The 27,999-nt window shown below is 40.6% G+C and overlaps 2 protein-coding genes across 5 annotated transcripts in view; one reads left to right on the forward strand and one right to left on the reverse strand.

The window, feature by feature from the left end:
• The window catches only part of TRPC5 (transient receptor potential cation channel subfamily C member 5), a 173,262-nt gene that overhangs the window by 63,626 nt on the left and 81,637 nt on the right, over positions 1-27,999 (forward strand). The window lies entirely within an intron of this gene.
• TRPC5OS (TRPC5 opposite strand) lies at positions 252-27,996 on the reverse strand. 4 transcript variants are annotated; one of them, XM_072817758.1, is made up of 5 exons: positions 27,733-27,952; positions 9,667-9,824; positions 8,197-8,296; positions 3,544-3,605; positions 252-2,534 (listed from the first exon to the last, which is right to left on the reverse strand). In XM_072817758.1, exon 5 carries the CDS (start codon positions 2,220-2,222, stop codon positions 1,890-1,892), a length of 333 nt encoding a protein of 110 aa, XP_072673859.1. In that variant the 5' UTR covers positions 2,223-2,534; positions 3,544-3,605; positions 8,197-8,296; positions 9,667-9,824; positions 27,733-27,952; the 3' UTR covers positions 252-1,889. The 4 variants fall into 4 exon arrangements, 3 of the variants coding, with proteins under 3 accessions (XP_072673859.1, XP_072673858.1, XP_072673860.1); XR_012026646.1 differs by lacking the exon at positions 3,544-3,605 and adding an exon at positions 17,581-17,622 and having other exon boundaries at positions 2,221-2,534; positions 27,733-27,996; XM_072817757.1 differs by lacking the exon at positions 3,544-3,605.

Genomic DNA, 27,999 nt, shown 5'->3' on the forward strand with positions numbered 1-27,999 from the left:
CCTTACTCTAGGAAAGTAAGGCTTGATTTGTCCACTTAGTGCAGTAGCCAAGTCCCTCAATCTGATGTCTTGTCTGGCTTGTAATTACCCACAGTAGTTGCTTGATGATCAAACTTTTATTTTTCCTCTTTGTGTCTTTGTGCACCTGTCTAAGTGTCCTGGATCCTCATCTACTCTGTCTTTCCACGTAGCAGTCTATTATGGAACTTTCTCATAGTAACATGTTTGAGTAGCTCCCTAAGTTCCTCTCATTTTCGAAAGGGTCTGTGGTAGTTTTTTTTTTTTTTTGATACAGCAGTCTCTTTCTGCAATTTGTTACATAATTATCCTGAAATTCAGTAGCAAGACTGACTTATGCTTCTTCTGCTACTGCTCATCCACATTGGATCTCTAATTTTCCCCCACATTTACCTTTAAAAGCAGCTAATTATCCGTGTGTGTAGACCCTGCTTAGGATTAGATACAGCATCTGTCATGTTGGCTAGCTCTGGAGCTCTCTGTATTCAATGTGTTTTTAATCTTTTTGCCAATAATATGCTTTAGGGCTCAATGAATTGGGTATAGTCTGTTTTCCACCAGCATGAATTAACTTCATGTCATTTCTTCACAATTTGAATACACCAATTTGTCCTAAATACACTTTAATGCCTTTACCAGTTGTTGCCCATGTTGTAGGACACAAAGGTCATTCTCTAGGAAGGAGGACCATAGTGATCATGGGCTTCTCTGAAGGGTAGCTATTTCTCCAAATGGAAATGAGACTGCTGTACAGCATGGAATGACTACAAGCAGTGAATTTCCCACACATTTATTGGGTCTCTTTCTGTTCTGATATGGGGAGGGAGGTCCTCCAACTATTGCATTTTACCCTTCTGCTATTTGTAGAATTATTGGGGCTTAAATATCAGTTCCTATTTTATTCAGATTCATCATTGCTTCCATTTGTCAATAGTTAAGATTTCTATGTCAAAGTGGCAGCAGGTTCACTATAATAAGCCTATCAGCTATTCTTTATAAATCTAGCTATACCCAAGAAGATATATTTTATCCACTTCTATTTGCGGACCGTCACGTCTGAGCCTATGCCATGAGTGTTTGACTCTCCACTGGTGAACACTCCTCATGGGGCTTTGTTTAGATGTTCTAGTACTGGCATACTCATATCATTATATGATTTAATTAGTCCTTTCCATTTGAGGAACAATATTGAAGACTAGTTGCAGTGTGGGTCATCGTTTGAGGGAAAAATCCTGCATCGGAACCTCTTGGCCTCGGCTTTTTCAAAGGTTTCTCTCTGCAAAAGTTATCTGAAAAGCTTTCTACTGTTTTATTATCCGACAGATGGTGCTTTTTCAAAATTGCTTCCCCTGGTCTCCTATAGCATCCTTTGGTTGACACATCCTCTCCTAAAGGCCTAGTAAGGAGTTACATCTTTTCAAGTAAAAGTGTTCCAAAACTGTCTTGTCAATGTGATGTATTCATTATAATACAATCCTGGGGAATATTCCCCTTTTGGTTTCCATGTGCAGAACAATACCATTGGGTTCTATTATGTGATAGAGTCTGTGAGGTCTTCACTCCGCTATTAGATGAGGAGTTTATTTTTTTGGTATTGTTTGCTCCTGTTATTAGTAACCCTAACAGGAGAACAAGGACAGGTAGAGAAAGAATGATATGGCTAATGTTGGAGCTTTTAAAAGAAACATAAAGAAGAAAAGAGATTAGCTTCTACTGGAAGTAAATCTAGTATTGCTTGTTCTATAAGGTATTAGTAATGAAAATATACAGAAGTAGGAGAAAACTCACATTGCTAACATTCAGAAAAGTCTGAATCTATTTTAAAAAGAAAAATGATCAGTTCTCACATGCTGCTGGGGGCAAATTAAATTTTAACCACTTCTTAAATCCTCGTTTATGCCAGAGAGTACATCTTCATATAAGTCTTCTATGTCTAACATCGCTTGATCTATGTCAAAGATTAAGTCTCCATCTTCTCTTGGTGTAAGTATTGACTCTAAGTCTGAGAAATCAGAAAGGTCTGGGAGTGAACCTTCTTCAGGAGAAGATGCATCTGCTTCCATCTGTTCTGCTCTATCATTTTGCTCTCTACATGGAATTTGTTCTTGTGAAATCAGTTGTAAAAGCTCTTCAGCTATTCTTATTAACTGGGCTACACAATCAACAAGTCCACCAACCAGTTCGGGGATTGACACAGGCTCCATGCCTCAATGATCTCCTCAGTAGATAAATATTACTGAAAGTTGTAGCAAATGGGCTCTTGGTGATAATGAATCCTGTGGGGCTGATAGTTCCTGGGTTCTATGGTTGGTTTGGCCAAGAAATGAGGCTGTTGATATGATTATGATGATGATCAAGTACAGAATGAGGCCAGTGGTCCCACAGCACTTTTTGATAAAGTTGGTGAACCTCCCACAAAATTTATATATGGCAGTCTTGTTTGTGTTGGTAGTAAACTGCTATTACAATGACCACCAGACAGACTGCCACAGCCAAAAGAGAACGGCAAAGCAGATCTAATAATAGAAAAGAGAAATACAAAGATTAGTATCCTTGAGCCTTTATCCATCCTACAGGTTCTGGCTATAGGATAAGGATGAAAGAGTATTCCTAGTTATTCACCCTCCTTTTGATGGTCTTATGAGGATCTCCCACTCATACTCGCTTTCCTTCACACTTCTCATTGTCTTTATCTCTTCTTAGAGGATTTGAGAACAAAGTGGGCATAGGTTGTCCATCTTTCTTGAACATCTCTATTAAGGGAGTTACATTCACTCAGAGTCTTTCAATTAATTCTGTCTTTATTAGCACCTTTACCTCACTGCCACTTATATCTGGTGCTGCTAAATTCTTTGTCTTTTTAGTCTTCTATTCATTAAGGCTTCCTATTGCCCCTGCAGCCTGGGGAATTTGTGAAACTAAAGTCCCACAGTCTGTCTTTTGCCAAATTTTGGACAATTTCTATTATAAAATTAGTTCCTGGATAATTTCCTATTACTACCAATATTGCATATCTAACAGCTAGTTCCTTCAATATTATTTAAAGTTACAGATATATTATTCTCAACTGCATGTCTGGTGTGCTCTGCAAATCCTCTTCCTGAGGAATTTTATACTTCTATAAGACAATATTCTTTGTTTAAAAATCTAAAGATTGGCCCAGTATAATCTACTTCACACATTGGTCTGGTTTCACATGTACCACTCCTCTTAAAAATGAGTTTGTTGAAGATGCAGGTTTTTAGTAATTTGACATGTTTCATGTTGTTTACTTGTTTGTTGGTTTGATTCGTACTTTTTTGTTCCTACTCTTTCTCCTCTGCTTACCTACGGCATTCATGTCCATATGCCATGGGGCTGCACGTACCTGTTTTGTGACCTTAAATTGAACTGACAAGGGAGTTGAGTTTGGACTTGGAGTCCCCAAGACTGTAGAGTCTACATTAGTTTTGGGGGTCAAATTGTCTCCACTTTTACTCTAAATAGATTATTCTTTCTGTTCTGATAAGTTGGTACATGTCCTACCTGAATTGCTACATTTCTTTCATTGATTTTTTTTCTTATCTTCCTCCACCAGATTGTTTTTCCTGCAAGAGACCAGTCTGTAATGTTCCATTTATTATGGTATACATCTCCAATCCATGGCTAATCAGTTTAGCTATATATCATTGACCAATTTTTCCTTGGGTACATATATGCACATTGAATTTCTAGCCACCAGTCCTACAAATGGGGCGGGTTTTATTTCTCCAGACTCAGTTGAGCTTCTCCTAGTGGAAAGTATTAGGAAGCAGCCATCCATCTCACTCCTTTAGGAGACTGCCAAATCCATCAATGCCCTGTTTCCAGCAGTTCTGACCAGAGTAGGGCCCAGCAAATCATAGGCACTACCTCCAGCTAACTGTACTCCTTAGACCTTTATCAGGGTATAGCAAACCATTGGCCAGATGATCTGTGGTTTTTGCATGGAACTTGCTGGTCTCCATGGGGCCAACTTTGACCCACTCAGTTATATACTATCTCTACTTAGCATAAGTTCTTTCAGAACCACACATTTTTTTTAGTCCAAAACCCTGACAGTAGGTGTGAAGTTTGCCTCAAGAAGGGTGACAACCAGGATGACCAGAAGGCATGATTATTATTGGAGGTTACTTCTCATCTGAAATATGGGAGAATGGGCACTGGAGGTTATTTTATTAACTTAAAGAATCTCTGCCTTTTGATTAGAGAAAAAAAGCAGTCTGGTGGAAGGAAATAAGGGAAAGAAATCATTAGAGGAATTTGGCATTAATGTAGAGCATGGATCAACTCATCAGAAAGGAAACACAGAAGAAAGGTGTATATTAAATACTATTAAAGAGTACCATCACATTTTTCAAAGGAAGCAATAATAGACTACTATGGTACCCATAGCCCAAAGGCACAAGAGGAATACACTCACACAAAACAGATTTAACTTCTGGCTTCTCCTTCGGTTTTTTTTTTTTTCTCAGCTCCTCTACCTCCCTCTTGAACTCTGTTATTCCTCCTCTTGATCAACAGACCTCCAGTTATTCATATCTATGTGTTTCATTCTATTTGATTCTCTCTGTATCTCCATCTTCCACTATTCCTTCCCACACCTTTTCTTCCATCTCTCCTTAAACTGAGCAAAATTTCAAAAATAAATTATATTCCACTTATTGAATTGATATTGTATTGACAAAGTTTTACATTAGACAATATAAATGTAAAAGGCAGAAGAGTAGAACATTGCTGTTTTACAAAGATAAGTGTGGTCACTTTTTACTTATGCAAACCTTGATCTGTTCTATCACTTGGTCACCTTTAAAGGGAATACATTTCCTGACTTAGCCTTAACTCTATTGACCATTGTGTTAACTAATCCACAGTTCCTAGCTTCAAATCATCTTGGAACCTAGGATCTGGAGGGTATGGGGAAAACAAGGAGGGTGTTGAGAAACTGCTGAGTCCTATAGTACTAAGAAAGAGTAAAACTATAGCATCAGCTTATTCCAGTTGCGGTAATTTTTAAATCAAGCAGCCCCTGCTTGGTAAGTTTACTAAGGTAAACTAGGTACCTTAGTTTGCCTAAAACGGGTATTTTGGATAGTTTGTGCCCAGCTCCAACTTACCTTAAGGGCCATTTTTAAATATATCTCTTAAGCTTTTTCAGTTTAATTTGTATGTATTTTTTATTGACTCCAAATTGGTATATAACATTAAATTAGTTTCAGGTAGTCAACATAATAATTTGATATTTGCATGTATCACAAAGTGATCACCACAATAAATCTAGTTACCATCCATCACCATACAGCTGACTCCCTTCAGCCTTCTTGCCTACCACCCAATCCTCTTCTTCTCTGATAATCACCAATCTGTTCTCTGTATCTATGAGTTTTGTTTTGTTTATTCATTTGTTTTGTTTTTAGATCTCACATATAAATGAAATCATATAGTATTTGTCTTTCTCTGCCCAACTTATTTCACTTAGCATAATACCCTCTAGATCCATCCGTGTTGTTGCAAATGGCAAGATCTCTTTTTTTTATGACGGAGGGGTATTCTGTTGTGTATATAAACCACATCTTCTTTTCCATTCACCCACTGATAGATATGTATGTTGCTTCCATGTATCTTGGCTATTATGCTGCAATGAACATGGGGTATGTGTATCCTTTCAAATTAGTGTTTTTATTTTCTTCAGATAAATACCCAGAAGTGGAATCACTATATCATATGGTAGTTCTATTTTTAATTTTTTGAGGAAACTCCACATTGTTTTCCATAGTGCCTGCACCAATTTATATTTCCACCAACAGTGTATAGTGTTCCTTAAGGGCCTTTTTATTAACTGTTCCCTCTGCCTAGGATCCCTTCCCCTAGGGGAAAAAATGGCTTCTTGTCATTCTGGTCTCAGTTTAAATGTCATCTTCTCAAATTTCTTACCCTCCAACCTAAAAAAGCTCCCCTAACCATCCCTTTCTCATTTATCTGACAAAGAACATGTAACCAGAATATATAAAGAACACCGCTAATCCCCATGCCCCCCTGAGATGTAGGTATCCCCATATGAAAGCCTGATGGCTCAGTTTAGGTGACTTTTGCAAAATGACAGGCCATCGGTGGGGGGCCACCATCCACCCACTGCCTGCCTGTGCATGGCCAGGTGGACAGGTGCCCTCAGGCACTGCAGGTCCATGGAAGCTGGGGCATTCAAGGATACGAAGTGTCAGTGTCTCTGATGTCAGGTGAACAGTCCCGTGTCCACGGACTGGGAGCTGGAGAGGAATCTGTCAAAATGCGCAGAGAAGTAGGCTTGGAACAGGGCAGCTCTGGAGGCCTGGGCTTAGGGTGGAGTCTCAGGGGTGATCATTCTGCAACGTGTGGTTTGGGGAACACTGCTGACTAGGGGGTGGGTGGTGAGTGAAGTGGGTGAATGAAGTCAAAAGGTACACACTTTCCACTATAAACTAAATAAGTCACAGGATGTAATGTACAGCATGGTGACTATAGTGAATAATATTGTATTGCATATTTGAAAGTTACTAGGAGAGTAAATCTCAAAAATTATCATAACAAGAAAAAATGTTTTGTAACTACATGTGGTGATGGACGTTAGTGACATTTATTGTGGTGATCATTTTGCAATATATACAAAGATCAAACCATTCTGTTGTATATCTGAAACTAATATACTGTTATATGTCACTTGTACCTCACTTAAAAAAAACAGGGCCCCTAGAACTCAATGATCAAAAGATAAACCAATTAAAAATGGGCAGAAGATTTGGACAAACATTTCACAAAGGAAGAAAAATAAATAGCTAATAAGCACATGAAAACATATTCAACATCATTAGTCATCAAAGGAATACAAATTAACATCACAATAGGTCACCACAACATACTAACTAAGCTGGCTAAAATTAAAGACTGACAATACCAGATGTTGACAAAGATGTAAAGCAATCAGAATTCTCACACATTGCTGGTGGGAGTATAAAATGGTACAACCTCTTTGAAACTGTCTGGCAGTTTCTTATAAAACGAAGCAAGCATCCACCTGATCCCGGCAATTTCACCCTGTGGTATTTAACCAAGAGAAATGAAATTCACAAGAAGACTTTTAGAAGAATGGTTATAACAGCTTTATGCATAATAGCAAAACAAAAAAAGCAGAAAGAGCCCAGCTGTCAATCGAAAGGAGAATGGATAAACAAAATGAAATATATTCATATAATGTAATACTAATCAGCAAGAAAAAGAAAGTCACTACTGATAGGGACCACAGCATGAATGGATATCAAAAACATTATACTTAATGAAAGAAGCCAGACATGAAAGAATACATACTATAGGATTCCATTCATATGCAACTCTAGAAAATGCAAAATGACCTATGATAGAAAAAAATCAGAGAAGTGGTTGCATCTAGGGGAGAACTGATTGGGAAGAGGCACAATAGAACTTTCTGGGGTGATGGTAATGATTATATTTTAGATAGAGTTTTGTGTTACAAAGGAATATGAATATGCATTTGTCAAAACTCACTAAATAGTACTCGTAAGATTTGTGCATCTCATTGCATGTAAATTTTACTTCTTCCAAAAATGCAACCAAGCATAATCCCCAGCCTCAAGAACTATATATTAGATGAGATGACATGCCCATAAATAATTATTCTAATAAATACTCACATTTGTAGAAGATCTATTGTTTCTGTGAAACTCACTTGTCTTATATTAGGACATTTAATTTTCACAGTAACTCTATGAAGTTATAGATAGAATTGAGAATCAGAGAAATTAACAAGCTTGCCCACAGTCACAGGGTAAGTAAAGATGCAAAACCAAAAGTCAGTCCAAGTCTGACTCCTAAAAGTCCTATGCCAGATGGCACCAATTCAGGTGCCTACATAGGAGCAAAATTTGCCTTATTCAGGCCAGAGCTGACAGTTCATTTTGAGCAGGGATAGAACTAGAATGTTAATCTCATTTGCCATCCCTGGAAACTGGATGAATTCCAAATTAACTATGAGCCCTAAAGCAGAGGGATGGAGACAGCCTGATCAGTGCCCTCAAGGATCCCCATCATCTGTGAAAGAAATGCTGTGTTCTTTTATCTGCCCTTCCACTGACCTGCTGAATTGGCCCAAACACTCAAACTACTCACCTGTGATGGACCCGAGTTGGATGAGAAAGTCAAGGTTCCAACTCCTGGATATTTTCAGGACTTTGGCTTTCAAGCGAGGATGTGAATGTTCCTGTCACAACTTAAAAAAAAAAAAGAAGGATAAAATTGCAAAATCAATATGTAAAGATATCCCTGATCTGTGGAGACACAGGCAAGATAACCTAAAATTTCTGAGAGCACAAGGCCCTTCCTAAGTGAGCTGGTCATCAGGAGCTTTTTTTTTTCCACTGAGACATTTGCTCATTCTGGGCACAAGTTGAAGATGAGGTTTGTCCCCCAAGGCAAAAGGAGTCTACTATCCCAAAAAGGAGAGATCTGCATAACATTTGAGGTGAGCATAATGGATTGGAAATTTGAGAAGCCTGAAATGCAGGATTAGTTTTCTTCACCTGAAGTCAGCTGAGTTCTAGGCTCCTTCCTGAGCAGGGAAAAGCTCTGTGAAATTTCCCACCGTCTCATGGTACTTCAGAGACAAATTCTCACTAGAGGGAAGAGGACTGCCACAAACACTACCAGTCCCTCCTTCAAAATGATACCTAGAGTTTGAAGCTAGGAGGCTGTGGGGTTTCTAATGAGTTAATCAACTCAAAACCATCCCCAAAGGGTACTGGGACAAGGTGCCAAAACATCTTGAAAAACAAAATTGGAAGACATACACTGCCAGATATCAAGGTTAGCTTTATAGCTACATAATTTTGACAGCATGGTACAAGCACAAGGACAAACAAATCAACAGAACCCTGGCCAGTACCTCACACCACATACCAAAATTAATAATAATAATAATAATAATAAAATAGTAAATGGATCATGATAACATGACCTAACATGAATGATAAAACAATAAATCTTCAAGATCAAACCATAGGTAACTATCTTCTTGACCTTGGTAGGCAAAGATTTCTTATTTGACAGAAAAAAATATTAACTATGAAAGAAGATTTCATAAAAATAAATAACTTCAATTTATTAAAAGACTCCTTAAAAGGGTGAAAAGACCAACCACAGACTGGGAAAAAATATTCACTGTATAACAAAGGACTTGTATCCAGTATATACATATATTTTTTACAGTTTTTCAAATCAATAAGAAAAAGAGAGAATCCAATTTTTTTAAAAAAGTTTACAAAGAATTATCTTTTTTCTTTCCCGTTTTTTTCCTGTATGCTTTTTTGAGTTCGATTTGCCAACATATAGCATAACACCCAGTGCCCATTCCGTCAAGTGCCCCCCTCAGTGCCCGCCACCCAGTTACCCCAACCCCCTGCCCACCTCTCCTTCCACTACCCATTGTTTGTTTTCCAGAGTTAGGAGTCTCTCATGTTCTGTCACCCTCTATGATTTTTCCCAATTATTTTCTCTCCTTTCCCCTATAATCCCTTTCACTATTTTTTATATTCCCCATATGAGTGAAACCATCTAATGTTTGTCCTTCTCCGATTGACTTACTTCACTCAGCATAATACCCTCCAGTTCCATCCACGTCGAAGCAAATGGTGGGTATTTGTCGTTTCTAATGGCTGAGTAATATTCCATTGTATACATAGACCACATCTTCTTTATCCATTCATCTTCCGATGGACACCGAGGCTCCTTCCACAGTTTGGCTACACAATAGGTTACAAAGAATTAAATGGCACCTCACAGAAGAGAACATTCAAGTGGCATACAAGCATATGAACAGCTTTTCATTACTGTACGTGAGAAAATGCAAATTAAAGCTACAATTAGACACACAAAACCCCACCAAAGAACAGCTAGCGTGGAAAAAAACCTGACAATACCAAGCATTGAGAAGAACAGGGAGCAACTGAAACTCTCATACATTGTTGGTGAGTGTTAACTGGTATAAGTACTTTAGAGAACTGTTGGACATTATCTGCTAAAACCAAATGTACCTCTATCCCATGACCCTATCCTATTTCTAAGTATATAACCGAAAAGAAAAGTGTACAAATGTCCCCAAAATACAAGCACAAGAATACTGAAAGAAACCAGATGTGTAAAAGTGTGTATCATATAATTCCATTTACATGAAATTTTAAAACAAGTAAACAAAACTATGGAATGGAAGTAAACATAGTGATTACCTTTGGGTGGGGGGTTATTGACTGGCCAGGGATATGAAAAAGCTTTCTAGGGTGCTAGAAAGGTTCTCTGTCATGATATGATTACATGTTTTTCTAAAAAAAAAATTCTGGGGTGCCTGAATGGCTGTCAGTTAAGCATCTGTCTTTGACTCAGGGCATGATCCCAGAGTCTTGGGATTAAGCCCTACATTGGGTTCCCTGCACAATGAGGAGTCTGCTTCTCCCTGTCCCCGCCCCTTGCTCATGCTCTCTTTCACTATCTCTCTCTCAAATGAATAAATAAAATCTTAAAAAATAAAATTTAATTTAAAAAATAAACATTCAGGGGTACCCTTACAATTTGTGCACTTCGCTGTATGTATATCTCAAAAAAATTATCTGACTTTTAATTGCAGGTCTCTTTCTTGTAAAACCAGTAGGAACAGCAAGACAGTGATGAGAGTCTTGCCAGTGTTTAGCAAGCCAGTCATCACGGCCAATGAAAATGGAATGAAATCTGAAGGTACAGAAAAGGGTCCCTTTGGCCCATTTGGCTCTCTACCTCAGGTCAGTGCTAACTAAGTAAAGCAAGAGGGCTTATAGCTAGATGTAGTCATAAACTAACACAAGATGAGATGACCCACATCTTCCAAGTAGCTCAGAAAGACAGCTGGGGCAGAGGCCATCCTATCCATCTGATAACTAGAGTCTTTAACCCATAGATTCTTATTAATCTCACTTTTATGACATTTTTGTCAGCACAACTAATCAAGAGCCATCATTTTTCATTTAGCTGATAGTCTTACCCTGCTATTTTGTGGTGCTCATAACTAGCAAACTGGCAATAAGTGTCTAACAGTAGGATGGAAAAGGAGCAAAGAAATACAAATCCTCTGGGTCCATGTTTATAGTTGATAAGCTTCTCTGCATCAGGCAAGGTAAATTAGTTCATATCCAAGGGGAACAGAGGCAGTTATGTGGGAGAGATTAAAATGTGCCTTTGGTGAGTGTAGGTGCCAGGTTCCTATTTACAAACAGGAAATTTTTTTCAAAATGCTCCCTTCTCTGGTGCCGCAGTACCATTTGCATACATGCATTCAATACAGATATTTTTTTAAAAGCCCTTCCCAGACCTTACTTCTTATTGCTGTCCCCCCTCCCCGAGGAAAACATTGAGAGGTCCTTGTCCCCAAATGAAAAATTTTATAATTTTTTAAAAGATTTTATTTGAGAGAGAGAGAGAGAGAAGGAGCTGGGGGAGGAGCAGAGGGAAAGGGACGTGCAGGCTCCATGGTCAGTGTGTAGCTTGACACAGGGGCTTGATCTCAAGACCCTGAGACCATGACCTGAGCCAAAATCAAGAGGCAGATGCTTCACTGACTAAGCCACCCAGGCGCCCTGACAAATTTCATAATTTTGACATAGCTGGTACTCTCTGGGCAAGGGGATTACAGTGAACAAAGCAACAGTATTTACCCTTTAAACTCTTTTTTTGAAGGGACAAACCTTTGCCTTAAAAAAAAAACTGTGTGCAATAAGGCATTTGCCTGTTATAGGATATGACATTTAAAATCCCCATGAACCATCTTTAATTTATCAAGAGAGAAAGGAAAGGATTGTGCAGCTGAGGAGCTAAACATGGTCCCTTCTTGAAAATATATGAAAAATTCAAAACAGAAACTGGAAAGAGCGGGAGTAGGAAATGTCCTTATGGTCAATTTAAACTGAATTCTACTGAATTTCTTTCCTCCTCTTCCAAATTTGCTCACTGCTGCAGAGAGAATCACAAATTCTTGCTTACCCTTCCGAAAAACAACTTAGTCACTGGAGAAAAACAACCACTTTTGAAAATGTATCTCTTGGTTATTTTCCTAGACAGACAAAGAGTTTCCTCAAAACTATCCAAACAGGAGAACAGCCTCCCCCCCATCTTGACTTGGTAGGACTCTGCACAGGCTTGTCCCTGAATCTTGGCTCTGGTGAGAAGCCCACAGCCCTCCCCCCACTCTCAGAGACACTAAAAAGAGCTGTACTACTTCTAGAAAGGTTCTTGGCTTTTTAAATATTACCAGTGCAGAGGACAGGGTCTAAAATAAGGGAAATAAGGACGAAACTTGGAAGTAACAGGAAAAGAGATTTTATTTCCACATCTTTTCTCAGATTTCTGAGAAGGAAAAAGGCACATCGCTTTTGTTTGTTTGTGTATTTTCTTTGGGAGATACAGTCAAGCGATGCTAGTAGTTGTAAGGGTAGGATCGTGTAGGATCTGTGTCAAACAGATCTGTGTTTGAATCACAACTTTTCCACCTATGACCTGGAAGGTGGCCAACCTACTTTGCCTCAGTTTCTCAACTGTAAAATGAAGTTAATAATGATCATGAGAACAACCTGAGTTAATATATACAACAAGTTTAGAATGGTGCCTGGTATATAGGAAGCTCTTAATATATACTAGCTAATGTCATTGTTCTGGAAAAATCTTGGGATCCAAGAAACAGTGTGTGGTGCATCCTGAGTACTGACTAGTGACCCCTAGAAGGAGGGGGGGACAACTGCAGGTTTTACAAAACCTAGAAGGAAGTACCAGATATGACAACTTAGCTCATAGTTGGAACTCACATGACTTTGAACTTGGGTAAAGATGTGAGGGATCAGGACTATCTTGTGACTCTTGCTCCCACATAACCCTTTCAGTAGACCTGAGACCAGTCAGGCAGGGAATCCTTGAAGATTGGTGGATCTTCCTAACCTAACTGCTTCTTGCCTTTGAAGCATCCACTCACTCTGGCTCCTCGCCCTGTCAGGTAGAAGCTGGCCATGCGTCAGACTGCTCATTGGCTAGTCCTCCAGTGTAGCACCAGCTGCATGGAGAAGGCCCTACACTTGGTCTTATGGCAATAAATCTTTCAAAGCATTAACTAGCTATTCTTTGGAAACACTTACTTGGAGAGTAATTGGCAAAGTCATTCAGGCAAGATAATGAAGGCCATTATTCCGTGTCTAGCATGACTTCACTTGAACCAGCCCAGACTTTCAGATCTTCCTATGTGAATCATTTGGGTAAGAAAGGGAGCATCATACATATATCTTTGCATACTTCTTATCCTCTACTATCCTAACCTGGATTTAGTCTTGAGTTTCAAGAATACTTCTCAGAAATTTGATAAAAAGCAAGACTAAGCACCAACCGTGGCCTCCTCTGTTTCTGTGGCAAATGTCAGCTTGCCAGGAGAGACCCAATTTGTTTCTTTTTCTAACTGTAAGAAAGATCAAAGGCCATATAGTTCTTCCATCTGCCTGCAAATGTGCTCACTGCTTATCCACCAAAGGAAGAGTGCTTCTGTTTTTTATCATCTCAAAATAAGATTCCATAACCTCCCTTGGTAGTTTATCTGTGTTTCATAGTTTCCTCCTTCTGCTAATTATATCCTCAAGTACTTTCACATACATTAATGTATTTAATCCTGATAACATCCTGTGCAGCAAGGATTATTCCTTTTTTATGACTAAGGAAATGAAGACCCAACATCGATAAGTGATTTTCCAAGATTTCACAGCTGGTTAGTAGCAGAGCAAGAGTGAGAATCTAATTCTTCAGTCTCTTGACCCTCTGTGCTGTACCTTACATGATGGTACCTAGTAATGCTCTGGGGAACTCCTGATCACCAACAGAATAAGAAACAGTGTTAAGATGGCAACAAGAACACAATATGGCCATGGTGGGTGGCTTACCAAGTAGCTCATAGGCCACAGGGCTCCTTGAGTATAACCATTTTATTGTCCTCATCCCTATTATTGTTCCCATAGTGCAACCACACTTAGAACATTCTAGTAAAAAGGAAAGATAGCAAAAACCTACATGAACATTAAAATCACCCAAAGACCATATGCTGCTCCACAGAAATAAAAAAATAAGACTTCTCCATGTTTGACCTCTGAGATAAATACAATCAGAATAAATTGGAGGAAGGGAGGCAAAGAAAACATTTCTTAATATTCTATAAAGATAATGCTTTGCCCTTGGGCATGAATTTATTGTTTCCTTTCCCTCTGAACATTTTATCCTCTGCCTCTGAAGGTTCAAAAAGGGGCCAAAGGTTAGCATTTTAAACATGGATAAAGAGCTCATCCATTACCTATATGCTTGGCACTCAGAAAAGCACATCTGGGCCACAGTTCTTTGGTCTGGCAAGAGCCCTCAAGTGAAAGGCTGGATGGACTTGTCTTTTCAGGATGCCTCACAGATTTTTTTTAATATTAGCTAGAGGCAGGGGAATCTTAAGGCAGGTTTGGTTGACAAGAACCAAATCTCTCTCTTATCTCATGACCAATATTACCAGGTTAAATATTTCTGTTCTAAAACACACACTTTTAGTTAAATAGAATGGCCACTCCACTTAAGTATCCTTGTCCAAGTCTCCAGTGGCTTCCACACTTGACATGGTTGATAACTCCCAGGTCGTCTTATGTTCCATCTATAACTACTTCCTTAGCAATCTCATACAGGCTGTAAATAACACCTATATGCAGATGACTCCCAAATTTATTTATCTAGTTCTGACCTTTCTCCAGAATTTCATCTTTGTGTATCTAATTGCCTTTACCCTGACCTGTGATATATAAAACTCAGTATATCCAAAACTAGATCCTTGATATTCCCTCCGAAACTTATTCTACTTATAGCCTTCTCCAGCTCAGTAGATGGTAACTCTATCCTTCTAACTACTCAAGCTCAAAAATCTTGAGTTTTCCTTGACTTTTTTTCTTTTCCCCTCAATCCATAGCCAATATCCTTTTGGCCCTGCCTTCAAAATATACTCAAAATCTAATAATTTGCCATTGTGAGCCACTGGCATCTACCTCACACATTGATTATTTTAATAACCTCCTCATAGGATTCCTTTTGCTTCACCCCAACCTCTTCCCAACACAACAACCAGAGTGAGCTCTTTAAAATGTAAGTCAGGAAGTGCCTGGGTGGTGCAGTAATTTAGGCATCTGACTCTTGGTTTTAACTGGGGTCATGAACTCGGGATTGTCAGATCGAGCCCCATGTAGGGCTCAACACTTAGCAAAGAGTCTGCTTAAGTTTCCCTCTCTCTCTGCCCCTCCCCCTCGTGCTTTCTCTCTCTCAAATAAATAAATAAATCTTTTTAAAAACAAATAAAATGTAAGTCAGAATGGGGTGCCTGGGTGGCTCAGTTGATTAAGCAACCGACTCTTGATTTTGGCTCTGGTCATGATGATCGAAATGTCATGAGATCGAGCCCTGTATTGGGCTCTGTGCTGGGCATGAAGCCTACTTAAGATTCTCTCTTCCTCTCCCTATCCTCTGCTCATGCATGCACACACATTCTTTATCATTAAAATAAAATAAAATAAAATAAAATAAAATGTAAGTCAGTTCATGTCTGTCCTCCTCTAATGGTTCTGCATGTCCTTCAGAGTAAAGCCCAGATCCTTATAATGGACTACATGGCCCTCCACAATGTAATCTACAACTTCATTTCTACTTCACTCCCCTCCTTCTATTCCAGCCACTCTGGCCACTTGACCATTCCCCAAACTCACCAGGCACACTTCCTCTGAAGGTGCTTTGCACTGCCTACTACTTCTGTCTGGAACATTCTTTGCTCAAATATCTGCTCAAATATCCTCACCTCCTTGAAACTCTTTGCTCACATCTCATCTTCTCAATGAGAGTTACATGTTTAAACATACACAGTGGGTATTCAATAAATATTTGTTGAATGAATAATAGGACTAATAATTCCTTACCTTTTGTATAGGATTTTATACTTTTTCTAGTATTTTCACATTATATCTCATTTGATCTTCACCGTTAACACATAGCATGGATAGGGTAACACAGTGTTTATTACCTCCATTTTACATTTAGAAAAATTGATACCCAGAGAGGCAAAACAATCTACTCAAAGTCATGTAACTGGAATGTAGTAGAACCAGAAAACTAGTTCCGTGCTCTTTTTCCATAGCCTCCAACAGTATACTGCAAAGCCCCCAGTCCCCAAGGAAAGGTCTTCCAGATCTTTTATTAGGACAGAGATATGGCCTGCTTATGCCATTAACCCAATGCCTCGAAGCTGAATGTGCCTCACTAGCTCATGGAAATGCAAACACATGAAGTCATCTAAAGGCCTGAGTTTATGTGGGGAGTCATCATGTGAACGTCAGAGAAAATAATGCCATTCCCACATGATGTTCTCTCCAAGAAAGAAAGCAACGTTTGAATCTACCAGCTGCTCAATGGAATAAATCATTTGTTCCTTCCTAACCAGCTCTATCTTCCTTTCACATTATTCAGTAAACCAAATAGTTCTCCAAAGCAACCTAAGAGCAGAGAGCAGGAAATTACAGTCCAAGAAGGCACTACCTAAAGTGTATCCTAGTGGGTGGTCTCTTCCATAGTGCCACCATCCGAGCCACAGACCACCCATGTTGAAAGCTTTCCCCTTCTATCTCTGCCATACAAGAAGAGTGGAGGCTGTCCCTTTAAATGTAACACTGAAGAGGAAGCTGGTGTTTATTTGGCAGGGTTGGGGGGAACAGGATACTTCATGCTTGGCACGCTGCTACCATTGGCATCCAATCCAGAAGCTGCTACATTCTGCAGGGGTGGCAACTATTTTGTCCTCGGGATAACATAGTGGAAGATACAGCTATATTTGCATACAGGCTTTTTAACAGAGACACCTGTCACCCCTGGTAAGCTTACAGGAGGCAAGAGAAATGGCACAGCCAGGAAAAGGCAAGCCAAGTTCTCAGTGCCTTCTGGCAACAGAATCCACAGTAACAGAGAGGGAGGCCTGATCTCTTTCCCTAGTCCCCAAAATGTCATTATAACATGGATATATCCAGTCACCCTCCCAAGAACTCCCAAGGAGACAAGGTTTCTCTTTATTGTCTCTATCCTTTGATCACAGCAAATCAAGTGGTTGAGGCTTGACTCTACTACCATGTCAGCTCTGCTGCCAGGCTTAACAACCTTTCCCTAATGAGATGAGCATCTATCCAATAGATAACCCTCAGGCTGCAAACAGAAGTGTCAACACAAGAACAGTCTACCAAATGCCTGATGGACTTCAGATAACGTATGCATGGAAACATCATTGATAGCTCCAGACATCACCAAGAGTCTCAGCCACACAGATGTGTACCCGACACTGAGCAAGTAGGATGGATGAAGGAAAGAGACTATCGTTAAAGGGGAAAAATAAGGAGGCAGAGAATTGGAGGCAGAGAACCCTGAGTTTAAGTTTAAAATTTTTCTTACCTTGGGCAGGTCGCAAAGCTTGCCATAACTCACTTTCCTGACCTGCAAACAGGATGATGGTAATACCTTGAGCAAGTGTTAACTTTTATCATTTCAACAGCTTTTAATTATGGGGAAATGCCCCTTTACTGTAGCTTGAAAAATAACAGCATGGCTTTTGAATTCAAACATTTTGAAATTTGATTAAACTCTACCTTTGACGCTGTATGGCATTGAGGAAGGCCCTTCTCTCAAAACCTGAGTTGATTCATCTATATATATATCAAGGATGACGATAACACCTATCTCAAGTAGATACTATAATACTCCGACAAAATAAGGTTGAAAATGTGTTTTGTAAACTATAAACAAAAACTATAAACTATGAATGTGCTTTGTAAACTCCAAGGCAAAGGAAAGTTTTCTTTAAAAGGCCTTGACTTGGGGATCCCTGGGTGGCTCAGCGGTTTAGTGCCTGCCTTTGGCCCAGGGCATGATCCTGGAGTCTCGGGATCAATTCCCACATCGGGTTCCCTGCATGGAGCCTGCTTCTCCCTCTGCCTGTGTCTCTGCCTCTCTTTCTCTTTCTCTCCCTGTCTCTCATGAATGAATAAAATCTTTTAAAAAAAAAAGGCCTTGACTAGAGTGACCAGTCAGTGACTTGATCCCTTGCAGGGACCAAGGGATTTTCCAGGACCCAGACTTTCAGTGCTATATATGGAAAGTCTTGGGCAAACTGGAATAAGCTGGTTACCCTAGTCTTGACTAGCCCTTAACAGAGTGAAGGGCCTAAGTAGGCCTTAGCTGGGATGACAAGGCCTTAACTAGATATAGGCCCTGGCTTCACCTTAACTAGACTCTACTAGGCATTAACTAGGCTTAAGCCTGGCTAGGACCTAACTACACTCTGACTACAACATCACTAAGTTCAGCCCAATTCTGGGCTTTAACTGGGCTAAATAGGCCTTTAAAAGACTCAGGCCTTGTTACACCTTAAAAATAGACTCTGGCTATCTATGTCTTCTCTAGAGCTAGGTCCCGGCTAGGCTTAGTCCATGGCTAGACCTTAAGTGGGATTCAAATAGACCTCAAGTGGACTTAGACCCTGGGGCTCCTGACTGGCTCTGTGGTTGAGCATCTGCCTTCGGCTCAGGTCATAATTCTGGGGTCTGGGGATTGAGTCCTTCATCGGGCTCCCCACAGGGAGCCTGTTTCTCCCTCTGCCTCTCTCTGTGTGTCTCCCATAAATAAATAAAATCTTTTAAAAAAAAACAACAGAAAAAACTAGGCTTAGGCCCTGACGAGGACTCAGCTGAGCTTATTAAGCCTTAACTGAACTGACCAGGCATTAGCTGCACTGATTAAGTCTTAACTGGGCTTAGAAACCTAATATCCCTTAACTAGGCCTTGACTATGGCTTCTCTAGATTTAGGCTGCAGCTAGGCCTTAATTAGATCCCAACTATACCTTAACTACATTTTGACCCTGGCTAGGGCTTAAATGGGTTCTAGCTAGGCCAAAATTATGTTTCAATCCTGGTTACACCTTACGTGAGCTGGCCAAGCTTTAACCAGTCTCAGGCACTGACTAGGCCTGAACTGAACCCTAAGTCTCAGCTGAGCCCTGACTAGGCCTTGACTGGACTGATGAAACTTTCACTGGGTTTTGGCCCTAGCTGGGCCTTAAATAAACTAACTAGGCCTTAATTGGACAAACTATCCCTTAACTAGTCTCAAGCCCTGGCTATACATTAACTAGACTCTTAGGTTCTGACTAGACCTTTATGGGGCTCTGACTAAGCCTGAACTAGGCTTTAGCCCCAGTTAGGCCTCAACTGGGCTGGCTAACTTTTAACTAGGTTTAGGTCCTAGGAATACCTTAACAAGGCTCTGGCTAGGCCTTAACCAAGCTCTGAAAAGGCTTTAATAAGCTTAGGTCCTGGATGTACCTCAAGTCGTTTCTTACTAAAAGTTAACTAGATTTTGGCCCCAACTGGTCTCTGACTAAACATAAACTAGGCTTAGGCCATGGCTAGTACTTATCATACTCTGAGGAGATCTTAAACCATGTTAGCTTTTAACCCTATAGGCTTAGACTCTGCTATATCTTAACAAGCTCTGGTTGGGCCTTGACTAAGCTTAGGCCCTGTCTATACCTTAATTTGTTTCTGACTAATACTGAACTAAGGTTAGGCTTTATCTGGGTTCTGAATAGACCTTAAATAAGCTTAAACACTGACCAGGCTTTAACCAGACTTTAACAAAGTCTAAACTAGCCTTAGAGCCTGGCTGGACATTCACTGGGCTCTAACACTTAACTAGGGTCTGACTACAATTATCCTGTGAACAGGACTACTTGCCCACTTTGCCTTGGAGAGTACCCACAAATTTAGTCAGGAGAGGCCCTGACTAAAACTTAACTGGGCTCTGACTACAATTTCACAAGGTTTAGACCTAGCTAAGTCCTAACTAAGCTGTGACTAGAATTAAACTTTGTTTATGCCCTTGCTAGGACTTAACTAGACTATGATTAGGATTTAAGTACTCTTAGGTCCATTGGCCTTAAATGGGATTTGCCAGGACCAAAAGTAGGCTAAGGCACTGGCTGTGCTTTGACAATACTCTGATGAGGCCTTCACCAAGCTATCTTGCTTTTAACTAGGCTTAGGACCTGGCATAACCTTAAGAAGACTCTGATAGGTCCTAAACATGGTCTGGCTAAGTCTAACTATATTCTGACTAGTAGTTAACTACACTTAGGCCCTGGGTATGCCTTAACCAGATTCTGACTAGACCTTAACTGGGTTATCTAGGCTTTAACTGAGCAACTAAGCCATAGGTAGGCTTAGGCTCTGGTTACATCTTAATTGTGCTGACTAGCCCTCAACCAGGCTGACTAGGCCTTAACTAGACTTTGAACCTGGCTGTGCCCTGGTTAGGCCTAACTATGACTATGGCTTAATTTAAGCCCCAGCTAGGCCTTATCTAAACTGTGCTCCTGGATAGGCCCTGGCTTTGCCTTAATTAACCATTGCTTAGGCCTAGCTAAATTGCAGTTAATAGGACTATACTTGCCTAAAGCCTCTTTACTAAAAGTAACCTCAATCAAAAACTCCGTTCAGCCCTCACCTACCCTGGTTTTCATCTGCCATTACCTCAGTTATCCTGCAGTTTCAGGCGGCTCTCTGAGTCATAAATAGGAATGGGCATAATTCCACCTTATCCAACTGCAACAGGAAATAAGCTACTTCTAGCCTCACTGCAACCAGATGTATTTATAATGTCACACGGGAAGCAACGACTGAATTGATAACCCCCAAGAAACCAGGGGATACTCTTTCACTTAACACTCCACCCAGAAGTAAATCTTTTCATTCAGTCCAGATGGTCTGTACAACTGCTTCCAGGACACCTACATTTTGTAACAAGTTTGTAGCAGATATAGAAGAAAGGCTTCTCAAGGACAAGAGATAAAGTGACAGCTTTTGCCCATAATGTACAATTGGGAATTTAAAAAGAAAGATTACAGGGTGCCTGGGTAGCTCAGTCAGTTAAACATCTGACTCTTGATTTCAGCTCAGGTCATTGTCTCAGGGTTGTGAGATGGAGCCCTGTGTAGGGCTCCACATTCAGCTTAAGATTTTCTCTCCTTTGGCCTCTGCACCACCCCACCTGACTCCTGCTCACTCTCTCTCTGAAAGAAGAAGAAGAAGAAGGAGGAGGAGGAGGAGGAGGAGGAGGAGGAGGAGGAGGAGGAGGAGAGATGGCTTAATATGAATATGCCACAATTACAGTGAAGGGAGTATAAGCTTCACAAGGCTGAACTCAAGAGCATTTGTTCACTTTGGCTCCACTAATCATTTTTGTCATCCTTATCAATTTAAATAGGTCTGTACAGTCCTATTAACCTCCTCAAGTACAGGATGACTCAGGATAAGCCCTGAATGAACTAACAGAAATTTGTGGGTACTCTCCAAGGCAAAGTGGGCAAGTAGTCCTGTTCACAGGATAGTGACTGAACAGGGCCTGTTCTTGTAGGATATAACCACTCCTTACATTAGGCTGTGTGCAGTAGTAGGTCAAAGGGACTGATCTGGGCACTAGGATCAGGAACCCTGTGCATTCATTTATCCCATAAAAATCTACTGATCACCTCCTATGTTCCAAATATGGTCCTAGGTCCTGGGGCTATGATGGTAAGCACAAATAACCACAGCTCTGGCCCTCTCAGGGTTTTCATTCTACAAACAAAACCAAGGGCAAGTCTGCATAGCCCTGAGTCAAAGACTAGATAAAAACAATCTGTACCCTACAAACTCACAGGGCAAAGTCAAAAGCAATGGGCACAGATCAAAATGAAAGAATAGGTGTAGGAATTCGAGGGAAAGAGCTAGGCAAGTGGCCAGGGGGTCAGAAAAACAGACAGCAGCAACAAATGAATATCATCCTCACTTTAAAAATATGGAAACAGTGAGTTGCTGAATATCACCTGGCTGTAAGTGGCAGACAGGATTCTAACCCAGAACTGACTGACTCCAGAACCCAAGAGCTTTCCAGGGCCACCACACACCAGAACTGATGCTTGGCCTTAGAAATATCAGGAAATGAAGGAAAGAGCTTAAAGGATCCTCAGGTTCCTTTACTAAATCCATGCATCACCAGCTCAGTCTTTCTTCAGTTCCGCCCGCTTCTTGATGATCAGGCAGGGATACGGTTATGATGGGAAGGGAGGCATGAAAATCTGGTGACAAGCCTCAAGGAGTGTGGCATGGACAATGGCTAAAAAAGAAAAAGATGGCTACAATTGTATAAAACCTGTGGGCTATGACCACTTTTGTGGGAAAAGAGACAAATGAAAAAGGATACTTCATGAAGATTCTTTCCTAGTCAATTACTGAGAAAATGTAGGTAGGAAAGTCAATTAACCAGAAGGCTTGTGACTATTGAATGTAACAAAAATCTCTGAGGGATTTACAGTAATCCCTGGAATTGTTAGAAATGATAATGCTTAATAGTCCATATTCTCCCAACAGAACAGATCATTCTTACATGTAAATATGCTATCTATATCAAACAAAAATAAAATTAAGTTTCTTGGAAATAAGAGACTAGCCCCATCTCTCTGATTTATTCACCTTGACCCAATGATGGGAGAGTTGATTGCACAGAGGTGTACAGGAGAATTCCAGCTGACAGTAGGAAACTGACCTGCTTCAAGACCAAGGACTTTCCAAGGTTATTCTAGATATAGAACCATCACTCCATTAAATCCTGGAAGATGCCAATTGGTTCTGCATTACTTCTCCCTCTCACTCCTCAAAGTGACTCAGAAGCAACTTAGTAATGCTATAGAAAGCCTCTCCTTTTGGGGCACCTGGGCGGCCCAGTCAGTTAACTATCTGCCTTAAGCTCAGTTCCTGATCCAAGGGTCTTGGGATTGAGCCCCCCCATCGAGTTCCCTGCTCCATGGGGAGTCGCATCTCCTTCTGCCCCTCTCTCCCCTGCTTATGCTTTCCGTCTCTATCACTGAAATAAATAAAATCTTTTAAAAAAAGAAAAGAAAATCTCTCCTTTTGTGGCAGCTAGATTCTTTAGTCCAGCTCCTTGGTTAAGGTATGTAGTATATTGTTTCAATATTCTCTATTTCTATATATTCACTAGATTCTTCATTCCTCCTGGGAGATCCTGAAAGGACGTAATGTACTCTCCACTCAAAGCCTGCTGGCAGGCTAACACTAGCTAATGACCTCCAATATCCATTGGGAAATAAAATGGCTCCATCATCTGATTTGTCAGTGCCACAGAATTCAGAAACTTAGTATCACACAATTAATGGCAGACTTCCTTTTCTAGTCCTTTAATTGTTTCCTAGAATGAGATGTGACTTATATTCTAAACTAGGAATAATGTGATAAGGAGAAAAGAGCACACACAGTATAAGGAAGAAAATGTGTTTTCTAGCCTCTTCCCCTCCCACCCCTACCATCACCAACACCAAGTCATCCTGGGCAAGTCCTTTATACCTTCTGGTCCACAGTTCTTCCTTCCATAAAATGGAATAGCTTACCATTTAAAAAAGAAAATGGAGAGAAAGTGGACCGGATAAATGAAACACATTAGCATAGGGGATAAGAGCACAGACTTTGGAGTTATACAGAATGGGTTGGAATCACAGCTCTCTATAACTTTATATCTATATGCTTTTGGCATGTGATTTAACCTCACTGATTTAACATTCTCTTCTCTATATAAAGAGGCCAGATACTAATACCTATTTTATGGGGCTGCCATGGGGCTAAAATCCAAGAATATACAGAAAATTCTTAGTTCAATAAATTAACATGCTCCATTAAGAACCAGGAAGAATGAGCTATGCCCTGTACAACCTTACTCCTTCTATCCGTATCACTTTTTGGTGTCATAAGACAATAGTCTTATCATGCACTTGATAAAAATGAACTGCCTAGTTTATTGGACTTTCCCATAGAGCAGCAGTAGGAAGATTTGCAGAGCACTACTCAGGAACCTCAGAAATCTGGAAAATGGTGGTAGAACAGGGCAAGGTATCAGAGCAGTTTTCTTATCCTCACCCACAATCCAGCTCAACCCACATGAAATGTCCTTTGGGAACAATGGGCCCCATTGTGATGATACATAAAAAATGTCAGGAAGAGGGGCACCTGGGTGGTTCAGTCAGTTAAGCATCAGACTTTTGATTTTGGCTCAGGTTGTAATCTCAGAGGGTCATGAGATCAAGCTCAGGCTCTACATTGGATATGGAGCCTGCTTGGGATTCTCTCTCTCTCTCTCTCTCTCTCTCTCTCATAAATAAACACATAAATGAATAAATAAATATTTCTTAAAATGTCAGGAAGACACTTCAGGACTAACCTAAAGAATGAGAGGCCAGGACTCCTAGGTTCTCTGCTCTGCTTGAGCACTGAAACATCCTGTACCTCTATTTTATACATTTTCTCTTTCTCTAATTTCCCCCATCCTCTGGCCAGTCTCTGAGGAGGCTACAGATGGAGTTATAATATAATATTTGAAAGATACTTTGAACAGAATAAGTATTATTAATTACTAGTTACACTTTGTGAACAAATTAATAAATGTTTCCCTTACAGTTGTAGAAACATTACAAACTGCTGCTGTAATTAGATGTCTCTCCGGCTCTGCTTTGATATTCAGGATCATAAGGGAAGTGTGTTGGCATCTTTTCAGTACTTTGTGTTTAAGTGCAAGTACTGAGCCAGTAACTCACTCCAGGGAGAGGCAGAGAAAGGAATGAGTTTAAGATCTCAGAACTGAAAGCAAGTAACCAAGGAATATTATACATCTTCCTGGAGGCTGTGAGTTGGACGCCAATGTTTCTCAGTGGGAAATGGCTTTGGATTGCCCTGGCTGAAGGACAAGGGTGCAACTAAGCTAGGCTCAGGTCACCTAGAGCAGTGGGTATCAACTGAGTCTATTCCCAAACAGAGCGCACATGCACACACATACAAACACATACACACGGAGAGACATTTGGCAATGTCTGGAAATACTTTTCAATTGTCACAACTATAGGAGAGGGATAGAGAAATGTCAAACTGAACACCCAACAGTGCCCAGGACAGTCTCCTGGAACAAAGACTTATCCAGCCCAAAACGCAAATACTGCAGAAGTTGAAAAAATGTGAACTGGAGAATCTTTCCATCCTTCCCATCCTAACAACTAGCAAATATTCTTGAAGGCCTTTCTTGTAGGCAAGATGGGAGACCTAAGCTGTGGTCTCTACCCCTCAGGGAGCTTATAGGGTTTTATTTTATTTTATTTATTTATTCATGAGAGACAGAGAGGGAGACACAGACACAGGCAGAGGGAGAAGCAGGCTCCATGCAGGGAGCCTGACGTGGGACTCCATCCTAGGACCCCAGGACCACGACCTGAGCTGAAGGAGGCGCTAAACTACTGAGCCACCCAGGTTGCCCAGAAGCTCAGAGTTTAATAGGAAGACCAAACGAGCACACTAGAAGCTACCAGAAAATTAAAGAAGTATATCACACATAGCTAATTTTTTTTTCCTACAGAGTCTCTAGTGCTTTGAGAAGGGGAAGAACAATAGGCATGGCAATCATTCAGGAAAACTTAAGAAGACTTGGGTCTTGAACTGGCCTTTAAGGGAGAAAACTATTCTTTCCTTTTCCCTCATTGTTGGGAGAAAGATGAACCTCTGCTACCCATACTTCCTTTCTTCTGTCTATTTAACCAGCATCTTATAATCTGATTTCAGGATGTCACAGAAAGTGTTCTTTTACTGTTGACATATTAATTACCAGAGCCAATTGCCTGTCCTCAATATTAATCCTCTCAACCCACATCCTTTTGAATTTTCTTCCTCCTTGACTTTTTTTAACAAATTTATTTTTTATTGGTTTCCAATTTGTCAATATATAGAATAATACCCAGTGCTCATCCCGTCAAGTGCCCATCTCAGTGCCCGCCACCCAGTCACCCCCACCCCCTGCCCACCTCCCCTTCCACCACCCCTAGTTCGTTTCCCAGAGTTAGGAGTCTTTCATGTTCATCCATTCTGGTTCTTTTTTGCCCACCTGTACAGGTAGATGTGCCTCAAAGTGCAGCCTGCTGTCTCGTTCTCATTCACCTCTTGCTCTTAGTTATTTTATTCATTCATTCATATTCACAAGGATCTAGAGTTCCTCAGGGAATTTGAGATAGGTATAATCTCATCCCGTGTATTCTCCCTTAGTTATCCTATGCATTTCCATGGGCTCACCCATCTTCTGTAACAGGCAACTCCCTGGACTAAACCCCTGACTCTGATATCTTTTCTACACACCACTCCCACGTGCCCAGCCACCTTCTGGACACTGTATGCGGACACCTCAAATCCAATATATCCTAAACTTAGGGTGACAAACTTGTCCTGGTCTGCCCAGAACTTTCCTGGTTTTAGTACTGAGAGTCCCACATTCTGGGTATTCCCTCGGTAGCAGACAAACCTGGACCATAAGTCACCATACCTAAAGTGAACTCATTAGTATCTGTCCCAAACTCAGTCCTCCACTTGTCCCCTTTTATCATGTAATAACCTTCCACTCCTTCAAGCAATCCATTACCAAATATTGCCAATTCCACCTTCAAAGTATCTCCATTATCATAGCCTCATTTAACTCCCACTGCTCTAACTCAGGCTCTGTTGCCTCTCACTTGGAGAGTTACAACGGACTCCTAATCAGCGCCCCCATCTCCAGCCATTCTGTCACTCCATCCCTATTCCCTTTGCCAATTCATCTTCCAAACAGCCAAGATTGATCATTCTGAAACACACATCTGAGCACGCAGGGTAAATATCTCAGCAACCTGGAAGTCTCACAAACTGAATCGTAAGACCAGGATTAAACCAAAGCTCCTGGGTATTCGAGCATGATGACTGCACAGTGTGATAGCTGAGGAATGTGACTATGATGGACTAAAGCACCCCCAGTAATCATATGAGCTGTAAGCGAAAGGGAAAAGGCAAAACCAAACCAATCACCATACCCTTGAGAAGTCAGGAATTCTGAGTCTGTTTAGTTTTGCATCTCATTTCTTCAGAGGAGTATATGACAACCACAGTTAAGGCAAGTCAGCATTGCCAGGAAGTCCTGGGTAGTATAGACCAGTTATGGCCTTGATCCTCATCTGGAACAGAATCATCTGGAAGTGATATTATGCAGAGATAAGACAGCTTGAGAGAAAACCCACTTGCTCCCTTAGGCTGTTAGGTCTTAATTCATCTGCAGTTCTGCTCCAAATTTTGGTTGCAAGAGTCATAGACTTTCCACACTCAACTAACAAGAAAAAAAGAGAATTGGTTTGAAAGATGTTTATGTCAGTGACAGGAAATATGCATCCCATTTGAATAATGGACATGGCACTCTAAATATAGATTACAAGACGTGAAAACTGGCATCCGAAGGAGAAGGGCAGGTGCTTTCCCCAGAAGGGAAAGAGAGCTCATTCCTACCTCCCTCGGCAAACCACATGTATGCTCTGTGTCCTCTCTGATACTTGCAAGTGGTGAATTGTTTATGAGGGAACTCACCTTGTGAGTGAAAGGTTGACCTTCACAGAGACATTAGGAAAAGATGGGTCTCAGAAATAGAAGGGCCATCACCAATGGCTTACCTGTCAAAGGTAGGAATTGCCATCATTTGAAGGTAACTTCTTCTTTCGTCTGAGTAACTGAGAGATGGTGGCCACCCAGCAGAAGGTCCTCCTGGTGATGTTCCTGCCCTTTATTCCCCAAGATCTCATTTCTAGTTCTTTTGTTGCTTGAGAGGACACTGAAACATTGAAACATTTCACTTATCTCCCCACGACCTTGCTTCTGAAATTCATTCTCCTTTCTCTATCAGAGACTTCTCCAGCCAGAAACATACACACACACACACA

This window comes from Canis lupus, chromosome X (genome assembly GCF_048164855.1).
Source record: "Canis lupus baileyi chromosome X, mCanLup2.hap1, whole genome shotgun sequence".
NCBI classification, from domain to species: Eukaryota; Metazoa; Chordata; class Mammalia; order Carnivora; family Canidae; genus Canis; species Canis lupus.